Source organism: Furipterus horrens, unplaced genomic scaffold (assembly GCF_987537825.1).
Source record: "Furipterus horrens unplaced genomic scaffold, mFurHor1.1.pri manual_scaffold_2, whole genome shotgun sequence".
Taxonomy (NCBI): domain Eukaryota; kingdom Metazoa; phylum Chordata; class Mammalia; order Chiroptera; family Furipteridae; genus Furipterus; species Furipterus horrens.
The window spans coordinates 33430958-33449551 of NW_028327172.1; the positions used below are offsets into that span (position 1 = coordinate 33430958).

Genomic DNA, 18594 nt, shown 5'->3' on the forward strand with positions numbered 1-18594 from the left:
CAGCCTTGTAGAAGCGGGGGACAAACATGAGGCCCTGTGGCAGCAGCTCCTGGGGTGCGGGTTCCCCACATGGAGGCCTATTTAGAAATCAAGTAGTTAACTTCTGTCTCTATTGAGCATTGGCTGTGTACTCAGTTCTGGAGAATTCTAGGGGAGATGCAAGAGTAAAATTCAGGCTGTCTGGGTTTGGGAGAAGAAATATCCCCAAATATCTGGCTTAATTACAATGAGTGTACACAGATCTGGCCCAGTGCTCAGAGCTGAAGTAACGAGGATCAGTACAGTGCTGGAAAGGCTTCCGGAGGAGGTGGCTTGTGAGGGGAGCCTGGGAGAGCCAGGGGGTTGGGGCTGGCTGAGATTACCAGGGAGCCAAGGGGCAGCGGGGGAGGTGGAGGTAGATCATTCATGCCAGATTCTATCCCAGGCTTTAGGAAGGAAGGTGCAGTGAACAAAAGTCTCACTTGGCTTTTGAACATGAACCAAACAGGGTTTTCTCCAAAGCAGGACCTTTCCTAGTTTACCTGGCGTGAGCGAGTAGTGTAAGCATGGTACAAAGTGCTCAGACATGGTGGTGTGGGCTAAGTGTGCATTTGGGCCCTCCTCCTGTGCCCTGATGGGACAGGGCAGGGTCCTTCCACCACACCCGCCATCCCCACCTGACCTGGGCAGAGGTCCACCAGCCACGGCTTCCACCTGCCATGGGTGCCACTATATCCTTGGTCCTTGCCCTTCCTGACCACCAGTCACCAGGTTGCTGTTCCTTCTCACCCCTGTTCTGGGGCTGTGCAGTCAGCACAGAAGGATCCGTGGAGCGCCCGCACCCCCGGGCCTGTGGCAGAGGCTTGGCTCAGCAGCAGCACCTGTGCGCCATGAAACACCCTCACAGTGCTTGGTGCAACGCTCAAGAGAGAACCTAATGAAGTGCTTGAGCCAGGAAAGGCGGAATATCTGTCTTCCGATTCCTGTTTGTATGAGATAGTTGAAACTCGTAGTTGGTCCTGGAGGAAAGATCCAGCCCAGGTTTGTTTTATGTCAGGATTGTAGAATTTGAGTTAAAGGGAATTTAGTGAAAAAGAAACGGAGGCACAGGATAGCAGAGCAGAGCCAGGAGTTCCTGGGTGTCCTGATGGCCAATAGGAGCTTAATACCCATAGAGGGCTTAATGCGTGCCGGCCCCAGTGCTGTGCGCCCGTGAAGTCTGTAAGTCCTGCAGTGGTCCTAGAAGGGAGGTGGCTTCGTTATACACTGAGGCTCTGAGAGATCAATGACTTTCTCAATAAGTAGTTTCTGGAGAGTCAGTATTTGAGTGTCGCTCTGACTGAAGCTCACGCTCTTCATCACCCTTCCTCCCACACTTAAAATGCTGCTTCTACTGCTGTGGACCCAGAGGAATTAAGCATTTTATGGCGTGAGCTGGGGTCATTATGCCTCTCAGGAAACGGGTTTAATGTGATAGAAGCCAATGTATCCGTGGGGTGTTTCACTAGCTGGGAGCCATATGTGCCCAGAACATTAGTAATAGGAAGTTGTCACCGTTTGTCATGAAAAGCAGCTGTGTTGATACCAAGCTCTCCCTGGTCTTATGGCTGTTACTCCAGTTGCTGGCTCCTCTCAGAGAACGAGCCCCCCCGCCCCCTGATAAATGTACTAGCAGCCTGTGTGGGAAGAGTTTCCGGGGTTTGTGCTGCATGTGAGTCATCAGGCTGGCGTGGCTGCCACAAGGCTGGCACCCCCTTGGCCTGCCTCCCAGGGAGGGGGTGCCCAGATCAGGGAGGCAGCGGGCCTGCTCTGCTCTGACCCAGCTGGGGCCTAGTGCTCCCAGAGGGTGTCTCACTTCAGGATTCAGACGAGGGAAGGGCCGGAATCCAAGGAGTGGTGTTGAGGACCTGTGAGAACCATGGCTGAGAAGTGTATAGGTGGGATGCAAGTGTCTGAAACCCACATCCACCTGCTACACCAAAAAGGGCACCTACATTCCAGGGGCTCAGGCCACCTTGTCACTGTCCTGCTTTCCTTAGTGTGCGGGCTGCCTCCACATGGCCAGGGAAAGCGGCCATCTGCAAATCCACCTGCATTTCCTGCCAGCCCAGCCTCCCCGTGGGGTGAGGGAGGGGTCCCTGCTGGGAGGGTGTGCTGGGAAGAGACAAGAACATAGACACAGTCTATAAAGCTCTGAAATATTACCAGGTGCCTTCTGTGGCCCCAAGGGGGAATTAAGACGAGTGGAGAGTAGCCACAGGTAGACTGGTTTCAGTTTAGCAGAGGAAAGACTTTTCTAAAAGTGCCACCACAGGCCGTGGTGAGCTCCCCATCACTGGGGTGCAGCTGAGGCCCGAGGAGCAGTGGGTGGGAAGAGCAACTGGTCAGGAACACCCTGAGGTGCACTGGCTCCTGAGATTCTGGGACATGCTAGACCAAATGAGCTGATGCCAGCCCAGCTGGGGCCCCAGACACACAATTGAATGGGCCTGGGTGTGGAGAGAGTGACAGGCACAGTCCCCACTGTCATCAGCAGCTTCTTGTGAGAGGTCCCTCCCGGTCCTTGTGGGGAGAGTAAGGAGGTAATCCTGTCTGGAGAAGGACTGTCTCTCTCTCCCTACCAGGTTGGCCTAGAGTCCCCTTGCCCTTGCCCCAAAGGCCACAGACTTAAGGATCCACAGCCTGTCATCCCCACCACGAATGGATGCTCAGCTTCCAGAATCCATGGGTGGTGTTAGCTTCGCCCCGTGTGGAGGATTTTTTTCCTTCCTGAAATGAGCATTTTGTTGCGGTGCCAAATGATCCCGCAAAGGCATACTCCACTGTCTTAGAAGATGTTCTGTTGAACGTCCTTCTTGGAAATGTTTACTTCTGTGGCATTTTACTTGGTGGTGCCAGGGTGGAAAGGAGTCCATGTTGCTTAAGCATCTGTTTCTGCCTGGCAGTGCTGGCACTTAGCGTTCTTATCTCACTGAATCCTCTCAGCACCCTTGAGCAATAGGAATTATTATCCCCACCTTACCAACCAGGAGCCCATGTCTCAGAGAGGGAGCGTCTGCAAAGTTGCACAGCTGGGATTCGAACCCATAACTAACTCCACACTGGCCTTCTTTCCTCTGTGTACCATGTACTCCTAAGGTATATTCGCTGAATTGTACGTCTGGCATCAAAGTTCTGCTCTTCAGGATCCTACACCCCGGCCAGGCCTGAAGAGGGAGCGTGGGGGTTAGCTGTTGCAGCTGGAATCATTTTTATTTTTATCTTTTTATTATTTTTTTTTAAGATTTATTTATTTATTTATTTTTAGAGAGAGGGGACAGGAAGGAGAAAGAGAGTGAAAGAAATATCAGTGTGTGGTTGCCTCCCCAACTGGGGACCTGGCCCACAACCCAGGCATGTGTTCTGACTGGGAATTGAACCAGCGACTCTTTGGTTTGCAGGCTGGCGCTTAATCCACTGAGCCACACCAGCCAGGGAAGAATTGTTTTTATGCAGCTGTGAAGCACAGCTGGGATGGTGAGGTGGAGAGGTTGGTACTGCAAGCTGCTCAGATGATGCCTTTGTAGATAGAGTATGTTGCAGTCAGCTCCAGAGAGGCTCTTGTCCCTGGCGAGGGACATGTCATCAGTGGTGCCAGGTGCCTGGCCTCCAGACCCTTCCTGACTGTTTGAGCCTAAGGTCAGGGCTTCTCTGTTCAGGATCTATTTCCAAAGTCAGCTTCTAGAGCAGTTTCTTAAGTTGTGTGGTCTGGGACACCACCGCTTTCAGGATCACTTGGGAGCTTAATTAATAATTAAAAATCTGGGGGGTTCTGTTGAATTAGAATCTCTGGAGATGGTGGCCAGAATTCATTCTCCCCCCCCCCCCCCCTCTCTCTAAATCAAGCTTTGAGATGATTCTTGTGCCCACTGAAGTTTGAGGTCTGTTGCTCTGAAAAAGAGATTATTAACCCTGGCCATGAACTACAACAACCGGGGGAGCTCTTTAATTGAGTATTGATGATTGGGTCCTATCCCTTAGCGACTCCAATTTAATTGAAAACACTCAGGCATAAACAAACAAACAACTCCCTCCAAGTTTAGATTTTTAGTGTGGTTGAGAAACATTATTTCAAAGCTGTGGTTCTCCAAGTGTGATGCCAGACCAGCAGCCTCAGCAATACCTGGGGACTTGCTAGAAATGCAAAGCTCTTGCTCCTTCCCCCAGACCAGCTCCTGAGAACCTCTGGGGTTGGGACCCAGCAACTCTGTATACAGGGATGGGCAGAAGTAGGTTTAAACTTGTTCGTATGGAAAATGACATGCAGGTTATAAGTATTACAGTAGCTTTAACGCAAAAGGTTGTTGCTCACAACTGTAAACCTACTTTTGCTCATCCCTGTACTAACAAGCCCTCCAGGTAATTCTGAAGCACGATCAAGTTTGAGAGCCACTGTTCTGGAGTCGTGGTTCCCAGCCCTGGCTGCACATTAGAATCACCCAGAAGGGCTTTTCAGAATCCCGATGCCCAGGCCCCACCCCAAACCAGCTACCTGTGAGTCTCAGAGTGGGACTCAGGCGTAGGTATTTGTTCAAGTTCCTGGGTGGTTTCAGTGTGTTCAAGCCAGGATTGAGGTCCACTGGCTTAGTGGGTGAGGACCATCTTCTCCAAAGGAGCTGGAAGCATTGGGATTATTGGTAAGAATTATTCTGATGCCACACAGGTTGGAGACGGGGGTCTGAGGGACGAGGGATGGCATCACTCGAAAGTTTCAGTCTGGTACCTTACAGTGTGTGATGAGGGAGGACGAAGGAGAATGCAGAGTTCCCTCTCGCCTTCTGCGGCAGAGCCCAGAACAGAAAGCACTTGCTCGAAGACCGGCCTACACAGAGGTCCTGTGGGCAGAGCTTATTGCCAGCCCACCTCTGTTTTATAGATGAGGGGACTGAACCCCAGAAAGGTCTAACAGCTGGGAAGCCATGCAAGAGGACTGAGTCCCCGTCACTGAATCACACAGCAACACATCCTCCTTAAGGCTCCCCTTGCCACTTCCCCAAATTCTGGCTCCGTCACGCGTTGTTTGATGTCTCACCTGTTACGTTTTGTTGTATTTGCCTTTCTGTTTGGAACAGATAAAAAATAATGAACCTTTGATCAACGTGCTTTACAAAGTGCTGAAGAAGTCAGCACTGGGCTGTCGGCCCAGGAGAAGCGTAAGATCTGATCTGTGTCTCCCCGCGGGGCCATTCCATTGCTTCTGGCTCAGTGCCGATTCCATCACTTGCTTAACCAGGGGCTCTCCTGACCACCCCCAGGCTTCCTGCAAGTCATTGCGGTTTATTTTCTTTCTACGGAAGCTCCCTTCAGCATTTTGGCTGGTGCACCAGGCTGAGCCTCTCATCCGTGCTGTTCTGTGACTCCATCTTGTGTGCTGCTGCGAGGGTATGGGGATGGGGGGCTTGCCCAGCTTGCTATCAGCTTCTGTCATGTTCCCATGCTCGCTCGTCTGCCTCGACGGCGAGGCCTGGCCTAGGCAGAGACCAGCATGGTTGGGGTAGCCGAGCATGAGTTCCTTGTGGGGAGGAAGTGGTCATTCCGGGTCACCTCAGAGGAACTGGGGTGTCCTCAGATTCCACCGTGTGGCTGTCTGGAGCTGGACTAGAGCAAAACGGGGACTCCCGTCCCTGCTTTGATTGATGCAGAGGTAGAGCCTGAAACACGGCCAGCTTTTGCTGTACTCCAAGGGAGGCCGCCAGTGGGCAAACACGGGCTACGCCCAGTCACCTTGAGCCCTGAGAACAGTGTCTGGGGATGTGGTGGAGGGCAGAGTAAGATGCCTGGGTGGCCTTCAGCTCCTCTCTGAGGCAGACACTCTTTCAGATGGAGAAGTGCCCAGTGCCTTTCACTTCTTCTGGTGACAATGATGCTGGGAACCCATACTTGATGTTTTAAATGGATTTAAACATTGCTAACACAAAGCCCAGTTTTAAAAAGAAAATTAGATGTAATACACTGCTTGTGGGTATGTCTTAGCAGCCTCAGCTGTGTGGAACAGAGCCAGATTCAGAAGCTTATGGGGCCCCTGAGCTGTGGAAACAGGGTCACAAAGCCGAGCTCCAGTACCTGTGGCCTTGACTCCAGAGGAGCAGGTCTGGGGCCCTGAGCACAGCCAGCTCACCTTGTTCTGTTACATTCGCAGGCTCACTAAGCAAACATTTCCCGAATCTCTTCAGTGTGGTGGGTCCTGGCTGGGCTTCGAGGATACAGAGAAACTAGGTCATAGTCCTCACAGTCTCCCCTAATTAGGTTAGCATCTAGTGAGCGGCGACAGAACATTTCAGCGATGTGCTGAGGCCGTTTGTGGGAGATGCAGGTGTGGGAGCATCTCCCTCGAAGGGCACCAAACCCAGCAGGAGGGAGGGAGATGCAGGGATGTCAACTGTGCTGCTGAGTTTCTATCCCAGCAGGCTCGGTCTGAGTTTGAATTCCTAACTCACAGCACCTTCCAAGCAGCACATTAATAGGGCACAAGAGGAAGCGACTTCTTTGAAAAGAGGGAACGCTAATATCCCAAGAAAGAAAACAGTACATGTCAATCTAAAATAGAAATAAAAGCACAGAAATTTGGGAGCACTTAATCAAAGGGCAAATAGCCCTAAATATAAGCTTCTAAGAAATTCTATTACTGATTTTTTTTTTTTTTATAATGACTGATTCATCCAAAAAAACCCAACAACAGGTTGAATATAGAGTCATCATTCTGTGAAGGCAGTGAAGGGCATACTTTCAGTAAGCTTTCCATCACCAAGCTTAAAAGATTCAGCTTTCTCAAAATGCGCTTTTTATGTAGAATCCCTCACTTAATTCCTGATGCTGCTGGACAAAGGAGGCATCACTCAATTAGATTCTCTGCCTTGCTATTTCAGTATCACAAAGATATCATCTGTAAAAAGCTTTAGTAAAATAAGGGGAAGAGTTTTGCTGGGAGGAAAAGTCCCCAAAGCATATCTCATTTTGAAAATGATTTCTTCCTAGGAAATGAGCCAAGTGTCAGCCCCGTGGAGGGTAGATGAGCTCTTTGCCCTCTCTCTTGATGAAGGGCAGTGGCACAGAGTGAAGACTCTCCTACATTTACCTGCTGGGTTTCCCTGAGTTTAAAGGCCCAAGGCCTGCCTGGGAAGTTCAGCTGTTTGCGGTTCACAGGGATTGATTCCACATCCCCCTCTCCCCTTCCGCCCTGACAGAAGCCAGCCCAGCCAGTTTGTTTGTGGATTGTTGCTGTAGTCAGTGTGTTCCGTGACTGTGTGTGTACGTGTATGCACATATAATCTGTCAGTCTGAAGAGCAGAATTTGGCTGGAGTTCTGTTTCTTCCAGGAATTCTGCAGCACTGACCTACAAGTATTTCCCTTTGGCCTACCTGCAACGCAATAAGCATTCACCACACGCCTTTCAGTGTGCCAGGCCTTATGTTCAGGGCTGACTTTACCAAGATAAATAAGACAGTGGTCCCTGCCCTCTCCTGTGTGACCAGAGGGAGGGAGCATGGGAATGGGTGGGGGCAGGTCTACAGCCAGACTCAGTCCTCAGGCCAAGGAATGGATGGAGGAGGCATTCTCCTTTGACCTTGGCCTTTGCTAATGACAATTGTCAGGGAGAGGGAGTGTAGAACTATGGGGCATGGGGGTGGGGGGGAGCTTGAGTCCTAAGGCGAATGCTTGCCAATGTATTTCTGTTTCTGATTCACACTTACAATTACTGGACCTCCCAGGTGGCGTATGGAGAAAGTGAGGGCCATCTCTCTAGCTGTCTGTCCATCCCACTGGGACGTTCTGCACACTACACACCTCCACCTGTCTTGGCCATTGTCAGCTACACTCTGTTTCCCTGGTCAGATCTGCAAAATGGAGCTCAGCAAGACGGCCTCCCCTACGTGGGGCACATTCAGCCTGGCTATTCCTGCCCATGGCTCAGCCATGGGGAGAGGGCATCTGTGTAGAAGTGCCCCCTCCCCAGCACAGCTGCCAGCAAGGAGGAGGTTTAGGGAAGTGAAAACATGGACTACAGTAGGGTTTAGCTTCACAGGGGTCAGTGAGAGATGGGCAGGAGATTCCCACGTTGAGTCAGGGAGGGGTGGGCAATGTGAAATTCCACCTTCCCGTAAGTTTGGGTGATGTTTGTCTCCTGCTTTGTGGTTTCCTTTCTTGGAAACTTATACACATAAGGCCTACCCTCAGTTCTTCAGGGAGCAATTAAAAACCCAAGGCAAGAATTATCCAGGTTCCTTCTAACCTTGGCCAGATCCTCTTCCCAAATAGAGTGGAGAAGGCCGACCTTATTGATGGGGAGGTGTGCTGCCCAGAGACATCCTTAAACTAAGGGTTGACAATGTCCAGATTTGCTTGTTCCTCCTGGCCTACCCACCCCACTAGCCTGGACGGGGTTCATGGACTTCTGTCACTTGTGTTGGATCCCAGGTTCAGTAGTAAAACTCTCATCAGTGGCAAATTTTCCAAGATTCATGCTGATTTTGAGCAAATACAATCTACTACACTTGATAACACTGTAACTCGAACATCTGTGTTTCCTTTAATTTGAGAAATTTACAAGTGCTACTAGAATCTTGAAAAGGTTTTGTTTTGTTGTATTTTTCCTAAAATGAAACAGGCATTTAAAAACAAAAACAAAAAAAGCAGACATTGCCTGAGTTTTTGTCCCTCCTGTGCCGTGCCCCTACCTGCCACTGATCCATCTTGGGGCTAACTTCCCTTCCTGAGTTTTGATCCCAAACCCTGTGGTTAAATCTCCTCTAATTTGTTCACCTCGCAGATGACAGGCCGGGACTTCCTCAAGGATCGAACCTTGAAGCCGGTGAAGATTGCCGAGAGTGACATTGACGTGAGTGAACAGTGGCAGGCTGGCCCCTCGGCCGCCTGCGGCCCCCAGACCCGGGGTGGACAGCATCAGGCAGGGTTTGGATGCTTCTGTAGCCAGAGACTTTCTGATTCCACCCCAAGGCCACGCCCTTTTCCCATCTTCCCGGGCCTTCTCCAACCTGTTCTTGCTCACAGGTAAAACTGAGCATCTTCTGTGAACAAGACAGGATCCTCCAGGACTTGGAAGACAAGATACGAGCCCTCAAGGAGAACAAAGTATGTGTCAGTTTTGCATGATCTTAGACTGGGTGGAGTAGGGGGTTTGTCTTTTCTGAGTCATAGACTGGCTGGTATCGAATATCAGGTGTCAGCTGACCCAGAATAATGTCTTTGGGTTTAAAGGGTGTTTCTTGGTGAGGGGGATTCTTTTTGAACCTGGAGGAAACTTTATCGGGAGACTGTGGCCTAGTACCATTGTCCTCCTCCTCCTGTCCCCTTAATTCTGCTCTGGCTGTCCTCTCCCTGGAGGCCTGGTGAGGTGAGCCTGGGAGAGGAGGGTTCTGCTGCCTTGTGTATGATGTCCCCGGGGCCCCTGGGACCTGGGCTAGAGGAAGCAAGTCTGGCTGGAGAGCAGGAATGGATCAGGGCAGAATTGGGGTACACCAGTGTTTGTTCTCTTAGACCAGTGGTTCTCAACTTTCCTAATGCCGCAACCCTTTAATACAGTTCCTCATGTTGTGGTGACCCCCAACCATAAAATTATTTTTGTTGCTACTTCATAACTGTAATTTTGCTACTGTTGTGAATTGCTATGTAAATATCTGATATGCAGGATGTATTTTCATTGTTACAAACTGAACATAATTAAAGCATAGTGATTAATCACAAAAACAATATGTAATTATATATGTGTTTCCTGATGGTCTTAGGCGACTCCTGTGAAAGGGTCATTCGACCCCCAAAGGGGTCACGACCCACAGGTTGAGAACACACTTAGCGTGAATTTTTTTCTTTATTGGATCTTTAAAAAAGATTTTGTTTATTTACTTTTAGAGAGGGGCAAGGGAGGGAGAAAGAGAGGGAGAGAAACATTAATGAGCGAGAGAAACATCAATCAGTTGCCTCTCGCATGCCCCCAACAGGGGACGGGGCCTGCAACCCAGGCATGTGCCCTGACTGGGGAATCAAACCAGTGACTTTTCAGTTGTGGGACAATGCCCAACCCAGTGAGCCACACCAGCCAGGGCTCTTTACTGCATTTTGACAAGGTGTTATATTTGTGATGCTGAAGGCTTAGAAGATGTCCTTTGTCTCAAGAACTTAGAGTTTTCCATGGACTCCTGATTTATCCTCATTGTTTATCCCAAAAGGAGTTGGAAGCCTTGTGCTCATTTTGTAGATGAGGAAACTGAGGCACGGAGGTATTAGGTGACTTGTCCCAGGACACCCAATGGGCAGAGCAGAGTCAGAGCTGGACTCAGAAACCCTGTCAGGCCCCAGCTGGACACTGGCCCCATCCATTGTGGTTTAGTCCCTGGCATGGTATGGGGAAGCCTCCGGGGACCGTCCTGTTACCATCTTGCTCTGTGACCCTTGCCCGGTGTAGGACCAGCTGGAGTCTGTACTGGAGGTGTTGCACCGGCAGATGGAGCAGTACCGAGACCAGCCCCAGCACCTGGAGAAGATCGCCTTCCAGCAGAGGCTGCTGCAGGAGGACCTCGTCCACATCCGGGCGGAGCTCTCCAGAGAGTCCACTGTGCGTAGAGCGTGTGGATGGTGGCAGACACTTCCCCCTCAGGATGGGCTGGGCGGGGGGCTGTGCTTCTCACCTCCCCAGCTGTAATTGAATTGGTGGCCGGGGCAAGAGCCTTGGGGTGGCAGGCTGCCTCCTGACAGTAGCTTACCTTGTTCAGGGGTGACATGTTCAGGGCTGCCTTAGGGTCCTTTCCATCAGCAAGTCCTAGGTGGCTACAGTGACACCAGGGGACCAGATTTCTCAGAGCAGCCTATAAGGCTTTTTCCTCATCTGTATGCAGTTAATTCTAAGATGTCAGAACTTCCACTTTATTGTTCATCTGATGTGGTACAGGCCCTTTCTGCCAGGGCTGGGAACCAGAGTCTCCCCAACAATGGCAGACAAGACAGTGCAGATGGCCAGAGGCAGGGCGTGGAGAAGACAGCTCCGTGCCTCTCTCACGCCAGGCCTGCCTGAGACTGGCGGCCCCCGCCCCCTTTGTCCCCTGGCTGGGTCAGCTGTGGTCAGGGCGAGGCTGCCGGGGGCTGGGATAACTAAGATCAGAAGTGTTTCCTCGGCCAACAGGAGATGGAAAATGCCTGGAATGAATACCTGAAGCTGGAGAGCGATGTGGAACAGCTGAAGCAGACCTTGCAGGAGCGGCACAGAAGAGCCTTTTTTTTCCAGGTGACTTAAGGGCTCTTTCTCCCTCCTGAGCTCTGATTTCTTGTGAGCCCCTCCCAGGGCCTTCTCTTCCTCCAGTGGGACTCAGCCTGCTCATCATCCCAAATTCTTCCCGGGGATCCCTCTCCCCAATTCCTGTCTTTCTGCTCTTAGACAGACTTGGTGGTGTTTTTGTGAGGGTTTTACATTTGGGAAACTAGCCCTGAGAGGAGACAGATACCAGCCTTGAGACCCTTGCCGTGGTGAGAATGATCTGGGTTTCTTGGTTCTTGGCCCATCTTGGGCTCTTAGCTACTGACTCAGAAAGCAGCAGGAAGCCCTGCCCCCTTCCTTCCTCGTGTTCCTGAAGATGGATGTTATCAAGCCTCCACCGGAGGAGGTGGTGTGAATCCAGGAGGGGCCTCTGGTCTCCAGGCAGTCATTAGCATTTCTGGAAGCTGGGCTAGGAGATGGCCATCACTGTGTCCCCTGCCCCACTCAGGAAAGGCCGCCTCAGAGCCCTGCCTCTGCTAGCCTTAGAAACCAGGCCCCACTGTTGTCATTTGCCTCTGCCCAGACAGGTGAGGGAAGAAAGGCTCTGCGTGGTTTTTCTTCTCCCAGTTGGGTCGTATAGATGCCCAGTGCTCCCTCACTGTGGTGCCCAACCAGACTCCAGCCCCACCCTCAACATTGTAAAAATGGAAAATCATCTGCTTTCAAACCCAGCTTCAGATCTCTAGCTCCCCTCCCAGGGCCCTAACGTGAGTTTAGTGTATTTGAATTCAGTGAGCATTAAGTGAGGCTCCTTGCAGGGGGGCACTGTGCAGGGTCAGTTCTGGTGCTTGGCTTGCTGAAGGATGAACTGGTTCTAGCCAAGGCTCCTCATTCAAGTGACTTAATGAATATGTTGACTCTCCTGACATCAGGCTCACCCCCAAAAGTGAGGAAAATTCAGAACTGGGAGGCTTTGTTCAGGTCCTGCTACACATACACACCCCCCACACACACACCCCCATTCAGAACTGGTCCCAGAGAGCCCGGTTCAGAGCCACGTGGAGACTCTTGTCTGTGGCCCCAGGCTGGCCTGCTTGGCTCCCAGACCTTGTCTAGCTCCTGCTGCTGCTGTATTTTTTCTATAATTTCCCTTCATCCAAGCTGACTAACATTTCTCTGTTCTTTTTTGGATCCCCAGCACTTAGCATAGTGGCTTGAAAATGCTAGGTAAATATTGACAGGTTCCTAGTTGGGGGCACACAAGAGGCAACCACACATTGATGTTTCTCTCCCTCTCTTTCTCCTTCCCTTCCCCTCTAAAAATAAATAAATTTGAAGAATATATTTAAATTTAAACACAAATTAATTAAAATGAATTAATATTAAAAATGTATTCCTCAGTCACACTAGAATAATTTCAACTGCTCAGTTGCCACACATGGCCAGCCAGTGGTTACTGTATTGGATAGCACAGATGAGAGAAGATTTCCATATTCTCAGAAAGTTGTACTGGACATTGTTGGTCTAAGTCAGCAATTTTCAACCAGTGTGCCACAAGAAGTTTTAAAACATGCAATCTGTTTAGTCAGGACCACTGACCTCTTTTCTCTTAGATTGTCGAATAAAAAGATGACAACAGCCAACACAACAATATTTATTTGGTGTAAATGAATGAAAATTATACCTATTTTTTTTCTCAGATCAGTAAAAAATATATTTTGGGGGTCTGCCACAGAATTTTAGTAACTAGTTATGTGTGCCATGAAATGAAACAGGTTGAAAATGGCTGGTCTAAGTAAATGAAATAGAATTAGTTCTTAACTGCTGCATAGAACTTTGTAGTCTGGATATTCCATACTTACTTAGCCATTCCTTTTCTGTTGGATGTTTGATGTCACTTGCACCATTTTGCTTTTATAAAAGGTGTTACAGTGAGCATCTGTGTAACCACCCTTTCAAGCTCATTTATGAGCATTTATCTAAGATAGGCTGCTGGGCATGGACTTGGAGGGTTGAAATGAGTGTCTGTTTTCCATGTGGATGGGCACTGCCAGATCGCTCTCTAAAAGGCTGTGCTCACTGCCCTCCCGCCCACAGCGAATGGGTGTACTGAACCTGTCTGTCCACATCCTCACCAGCCCTTGATGTTATCAGGCTTTCATTTTTCCAGTCTACCTGCTGATAAAGGACATCTTGTTTTAATTTGCATTTATTTAATTACTAGAGGTTAAACACCTTTTCATGTGATTATTGGCCATTTGTATTTCTAGTGCACCTTATTGCAGGTGATTTTACCTTCAGCAGGCCCAGAAACCTTTTTTCCCTTCCAGAAAACAAATGGATTTAATGCACAGGTCTTGTCACAGACTTCCTAGTAAATAAGTTAGTAAAACATAGGCCAGTGCGAAGCCTAATCCCTGCTGCTTGATTTGCACCTTGCTTGGTGGCAGTGCTCACCCTTCCCTGAATGCCACATGACCTGGGATGCTCACAAAGCCCTTCTTTGAGCAGGCTCCATGCTGACTGCTTTGGTGTAATTCTGGGCCAGCCTAGCTGTTAGAGTCCTGAATAAATCATTAGTGCTGGAGATATACTTGCAGCCCCGTACACCCATTCTCTGTAGTGGGGCCTGGAAACGCACCTCCCTTTTGCCAGGTTTGGCTGTGAGAAAATCCATACCCTTTTCATTAAAGATAAGTGGTCTGATTTATTTGTAGAGATTGTCCTGGCCACCTGGGCAGGTAAGCCAGAGGATAAAAGAACATCTAGGTAACTGTGAGAGGCAGTGAGAGGCCAGGCCACCTGTAGGTGTCCCTACTTTGGGACAATGCGTTCAAGCGTTTGCTGAATATAGTACACAGGAGCCTTCCTGCCCAGCCTAGTGTGAAGATACAGGAATGAAACCCCACTGCCTTGCTCCCCAAAAGCTTCCTTCACCTTGTCATTAAGTTCTGAAATTTCATCCCCCTTGGAGAAAGACAGGGTTCTCTGGCCTTGGCTCCTCTCTGTGCTTCTCTTATACGTGGGGTGACAGAAAGACCCAGTCGGGCAGGGTTGTGAACTGAGAGGTGGAAGTGTTCAGTAGACTGGCAGAGGAGAGAGAAGTTGCTTTTAATGCCATGCTCCTCTGCCACCTGCTCCCAGGGCTTTTAAGTGACTGGCCCTTTATTCATTCAACATACATGTACTAAGCATCTGCTGAGAACCTGCCCCTTGGTGGCATATCAGGGAGCACATAGTCTAGTTGCAGAATCAGATGCAGAATCAGACAGGTCCAAAGCATGTGACAACTCTTCTGATGGAGGGTGGCCAGTGCCCTGGGAGGAGATGGGGGTGCAAAGCCTTCTCTCTTCTCCCATGACAATTTAAAAATTGAAAGAATATCTATTTGATGTTTAAACAACTCTATTAAGTGATGCCCCCCATCCCTTAATCACGACAGACCCTGCTTACCTCTTTCTGGAGCCTTTTCCAGCCAATTTCAGTTGTAACTTGTCAGTGTGCATATGGTCGTGTAGCCTGGCTCTTTCCCCATTACTTTTTAAAATAACAGCTTTATCATATATTTCTCTGTTAAAATGTACAATTCTCCCTAAAGAAACCTTGTTCGTATTAACAGGCACTCCCCATCCCCACCCTCAACTCCCTGCTCTGCTCTAGCCAACCATTAACCTACTTTCTGTCTTTATGGATTTACTGATTCTGGACATTTTCTATAAGTGGAATTATATGATCTGTGGCCTTTTGTGTCTGGCTTCTTTCACTTAACATAATGTCTCCAGGGTTCATCCATGTTGTAGCATTTATCAGCACTGCATTACCTTTTTATTTCCCTGGCCCATTGTACTCTGAACTAAACTTTAAATCCCAGGATTAGCTGTCTTTTAAAAGATGCTCCTTATATTCTAGGGAAGGAGTAACCTCTAGTCCTTTCCTCCTCTTCCCTTATGCCATGGTTGCCTAAGACAGCCTATTTTTTAAAATTGTGGTAAAATACACAGTTTGGTGGTGTTAAGTGCCTTCACATTGTTGTGCACCCATCTCCACAACTGTTTTTATCTTTACCTCCTATAAGTGGAATTGTACAGTATTTAAGGCAGTCTGTTTTTTTAAATTGGGTGAAACTAGGCCGGGTGGACTGGTGAGAACTGCTCTGAAATTTCTCTCCTGGGCCTGGGGTATCTTCCAAGGCTGCGCTTCCATCTGAAGCTGTGAAGCAGGCTTGGCTCTAGCCCTGGCAGGGTTTCCCAAGGATGTACTGCCTCCCCAGGGCGAGGGACCCTGTCTGACATGACAGCGCAAGTCCTGAGAAAAACCTTCTTGTAAGGAGCTAAGAAGGAAATGAACCACCACCTTGTCTTCCTCAGGAGAAATCGCAGATACAGAAGGATCTCTGGAGGATTGAAGATGTCATTGCAGGCCTGAGTGCAAATAAAGAGAACTTCAGAATCCTGGTGGACTCGGTCAAGAACCCAGGTGAGTGGGCCGTCTTCCCTGCAGTGCCCTCGGGGAGGTCCTGCCCTCCTGGTGGAAGTCACTCCTCCGAGGAGGCAGATCTTTGTTCCATCCCATTTTTTGTTTTCCTCTTTGCCCTCCAGAGAGAAAAACGGTGCCTTTGTTTCCTCACCCGCCTGTGCCTTCGCTCTCGACTTTGGAGAGCAAGCCGCCCCTGCAGCCCATCCTCCCCACCAGCCCTGTGCGGACCCCTCTGGAGGTTCGACTCTTCCCTCAGCTGCAAACCTACGTGCCCTATCGACCTCACCCACCCCAGCTGAGGAAGGTGACGTCTCCTCTTCAGTCACCAACCAAGACGAAGCCCAAAGTTGTAAGTATGATGGCCAGGAGCTGAGTGCCGTCTCTTCCTCTCTAGCAGCTGATTGTTCCTTTCTGTCGTCAGGTCAGCTTCTCTTGGGAGAGAAGCTTTTAGGCAAACATGGGGAGATAGAACCAGCCAGAGTACTGAGCCATGAGAAGTTAAGGAGTGGAAGGCCTGCTATTGGACCTCAGACTCCCAGAATTAGAGGGGCCCTTCGAGATAATCTAGCCCAACCCTCCCATTTCGCAGTTGGGAAAACGGAGGCCCAGCCAGAGGAAGAGACTGCGGTGAGTAGGTGGAAGTAGTGATGTGCACTGTGCAGGCAGGTGTGAGGCTGCTCCATGCAAACCTGCAGCAACACATGCCTGCAGGCAATGAGCTTGTCTCAGCAGAAGAGTATTCTTATCTTCACCTATAGCCTAGCACTCTGCTGGGTTGTAGGATACATTTGATCATTGAAATAACCTCACAGAGTATAGACAGGAAGGTCAGTATCCCCATTTCACAGATAAGGGAACTGAAGCCCAAAGGTATTAACATTTGTCTAAGGTCTCCACATTAGTAGATTCAATCCATATCTCCTGACCATTCTCTGTGCCATCTGTCATCTTATTGGACATTGACCCCAGGCCCCCAGGCCAGGTCTGTGGCCCTTGTGGTTACTTGGGCCAATACCTAAGCTTGTCTGGCATGGAAAGGAGCCACGTCCTTGGCAGAGTCTGGGACAACAGGGGCATGAAGGAAACAGAAGATGTGGTCAGGTACCATGATAGTTCCTATCTCCAGCGCCACACCAGCTTTGGCTGGAGAACATGAGGGGTCCGGTCCAAGGGACTGAGAAGCCATAGCAGAAGGGACCCTCGAAGGGGGAGTCCAGGCTTTTGCTTGGAGGAGCTTTTCCTGGGCACCACGAGTGCCTAGAACATCTGATGAGGTCGTTGCACAGCAGTGGCTTCAACACACAAGTCCCCATACCCTGGTCCTCACCATCTACCCACTCTGGCCACGGCCCAGGGCCCAGAGCCCAGAGCAGGAAGACAGGTGCCAGGACCCAGGGCCATTGTGAATTTCTTCATCTTGAGATCTCCTTCTGAATCCCAGATGTAAGAGACATGGAACACCCACCACAAAACAGGAGGTAGAAATAGCTAAACAAGCAGGAATGGCTGGGGAAGATGGGTGCTGACATGAAGCAGGGCGGCTGCCAGCCGGGACAAGCAGCAGAGGAGAGTACCACCAGCCCGGAACCAGACCCCTGGATTTCAGCCCTTCTCTTCCCCGAGTCCTCAGACGAGGCCTATGCCCTCTCTGAGCCTCCTCAGTTTCCCCTTGTGCACAGCAGGCAGCCTGGATAGCCTATCACAGAGGCTGCTCTTCACAGCTGGGTCTTCGGAGGCTCAGGGCTGGGGCTTTGCATGTTGGGTCAGCATCAGGGTCATGGAGGTCTTCTCTCTCCTCCTCTAGTAATGCGTGTGTGTTTGCCAGTTTCACCATTTTTATCATTGTTTGCTTATTTTATACTTGTGAAATAATTGTGTCCTGAAGTTGTTATAAAACATGAATAGATAATTTAACAAGCAACAATAAGGAGACCACCCATGTTATACCAACACCTGGGCCAAGAATTACAGCTTTGAAGCAACCAGAAGGCCTCAGGCCTGTGGGTCCCTTCCCAAGGCAAGGCTCTTTCTGCCAGAGGAAACCACTATCTTGACTCTTTGGATAATTTCCTTGCCTTTTTTTTTTTTTAAGTTGCTACTTCTGTTTGCATCTCTAAATACTTAAGTTTTACCTATATTCAACACTGTATTTATTCTTTTATATCTTGCATCTTTTCTTCAACATCATGCTTGTGCAGTTCATCCACATTAGTGCATGTAGCTACAGTTCTTTCATTTTTATTTGGCTTAGTTTCTTGAATTTAATGTCATGTTTTTTTATTAGATAATACTCTCAAAGGGTACAAAATCAAAAGATATTAAAGATTATAATAAAATGCTTCCCTTCCACCCTCTGTCTCCAGACATTCTAGTGTCTTCTTCAGTCCAGGGCAATCAGTGTTTTGTGCTAATCTTTCTGGGATGCTTTATAGAAGTGAGCAATCCTGAGGGTTGAAACAACTGATGCTCAGGGAGCCTGGGAGGAGAACTTCAACACAGTGATGAAATGTGTTACATGAGAAGAATGCTGATAAACCCTTGCAAGGCAGGCTGGTAGCCCTCTTTCCTGAACTCTGCAAAATTCTGAAAAACAAAGCAAAATTAGACTGAGAAAGGGGACATTTAGGAGGAAGGTGTCTCCATGGTCATTTGTCCCAGGAGTAGGGGTCCATGGCAGTTGGGAGCCAGGCTGTTGATCTGTGGAGAAGCCACAGCCCTCAGAGAGTGTGGTGGACTGAATGGGGGTGGGAGTGGAAGGGATTTCAAGGAGAATAGTGGCACTCTTCCTCCTCTGGGCATGGGCTGCAGGGCAGGCCGTGAGGCACCCATCCTGACTGCCTGTCAGCGCCCAGATCAGGAAGGAAGAAATGTTTTATAACCATTCACGTTTCTG

At 49.4% G+C, this 18594-nt stretch overlaps 1 protein-coding gene across 9 annotated transcripts in view; it reads left to right on the forward strand.

Annotated features, from left to right (window-relative positions):
- Nucleotides 1–18594, forward strand: part of PLEKHA7 (pleckstrin homology domain containing A7) — a 202252-nt gene that overhangs the window by 169916 nt on the left and 13742 nt on the right. For 8 of the 9 annotated variants that reach the window (XM_090263572.1, XM_090263581.1, XM_090263589.1 and 5 more), the window contains 6 exons: nucleotides 8787–8855; nucleotides 9029–9109; nucleotides 10440–10589; nucleotides 11154–11255; nucleotides 15593–15701; nucleotides 15824–16050. In XM_090263572.1, coding sequence (XP_090119698.1) covers nucleotides 8787–8855; nucleotides 9029–9109; nucleotides 10440–10589; nucleotides 11154–11255; nucleotides 15593–15701; nucleotides 15824–16050 — 738 coding nt within the window. Of the gene's footprint in view, nucleotides 1–5090; nucleotides 5172–8786; nucleotides 8856–9028; nucleotides 9110–10439; nucleotides 10590–11153; nucleotides 11256–15592; nucleotides 15702–15823; nucleotides 16051–18594 lie in introns of all 9 variants that reach the window. The other variant, XM_090263639.1, reaches the window with a different exon arrangement.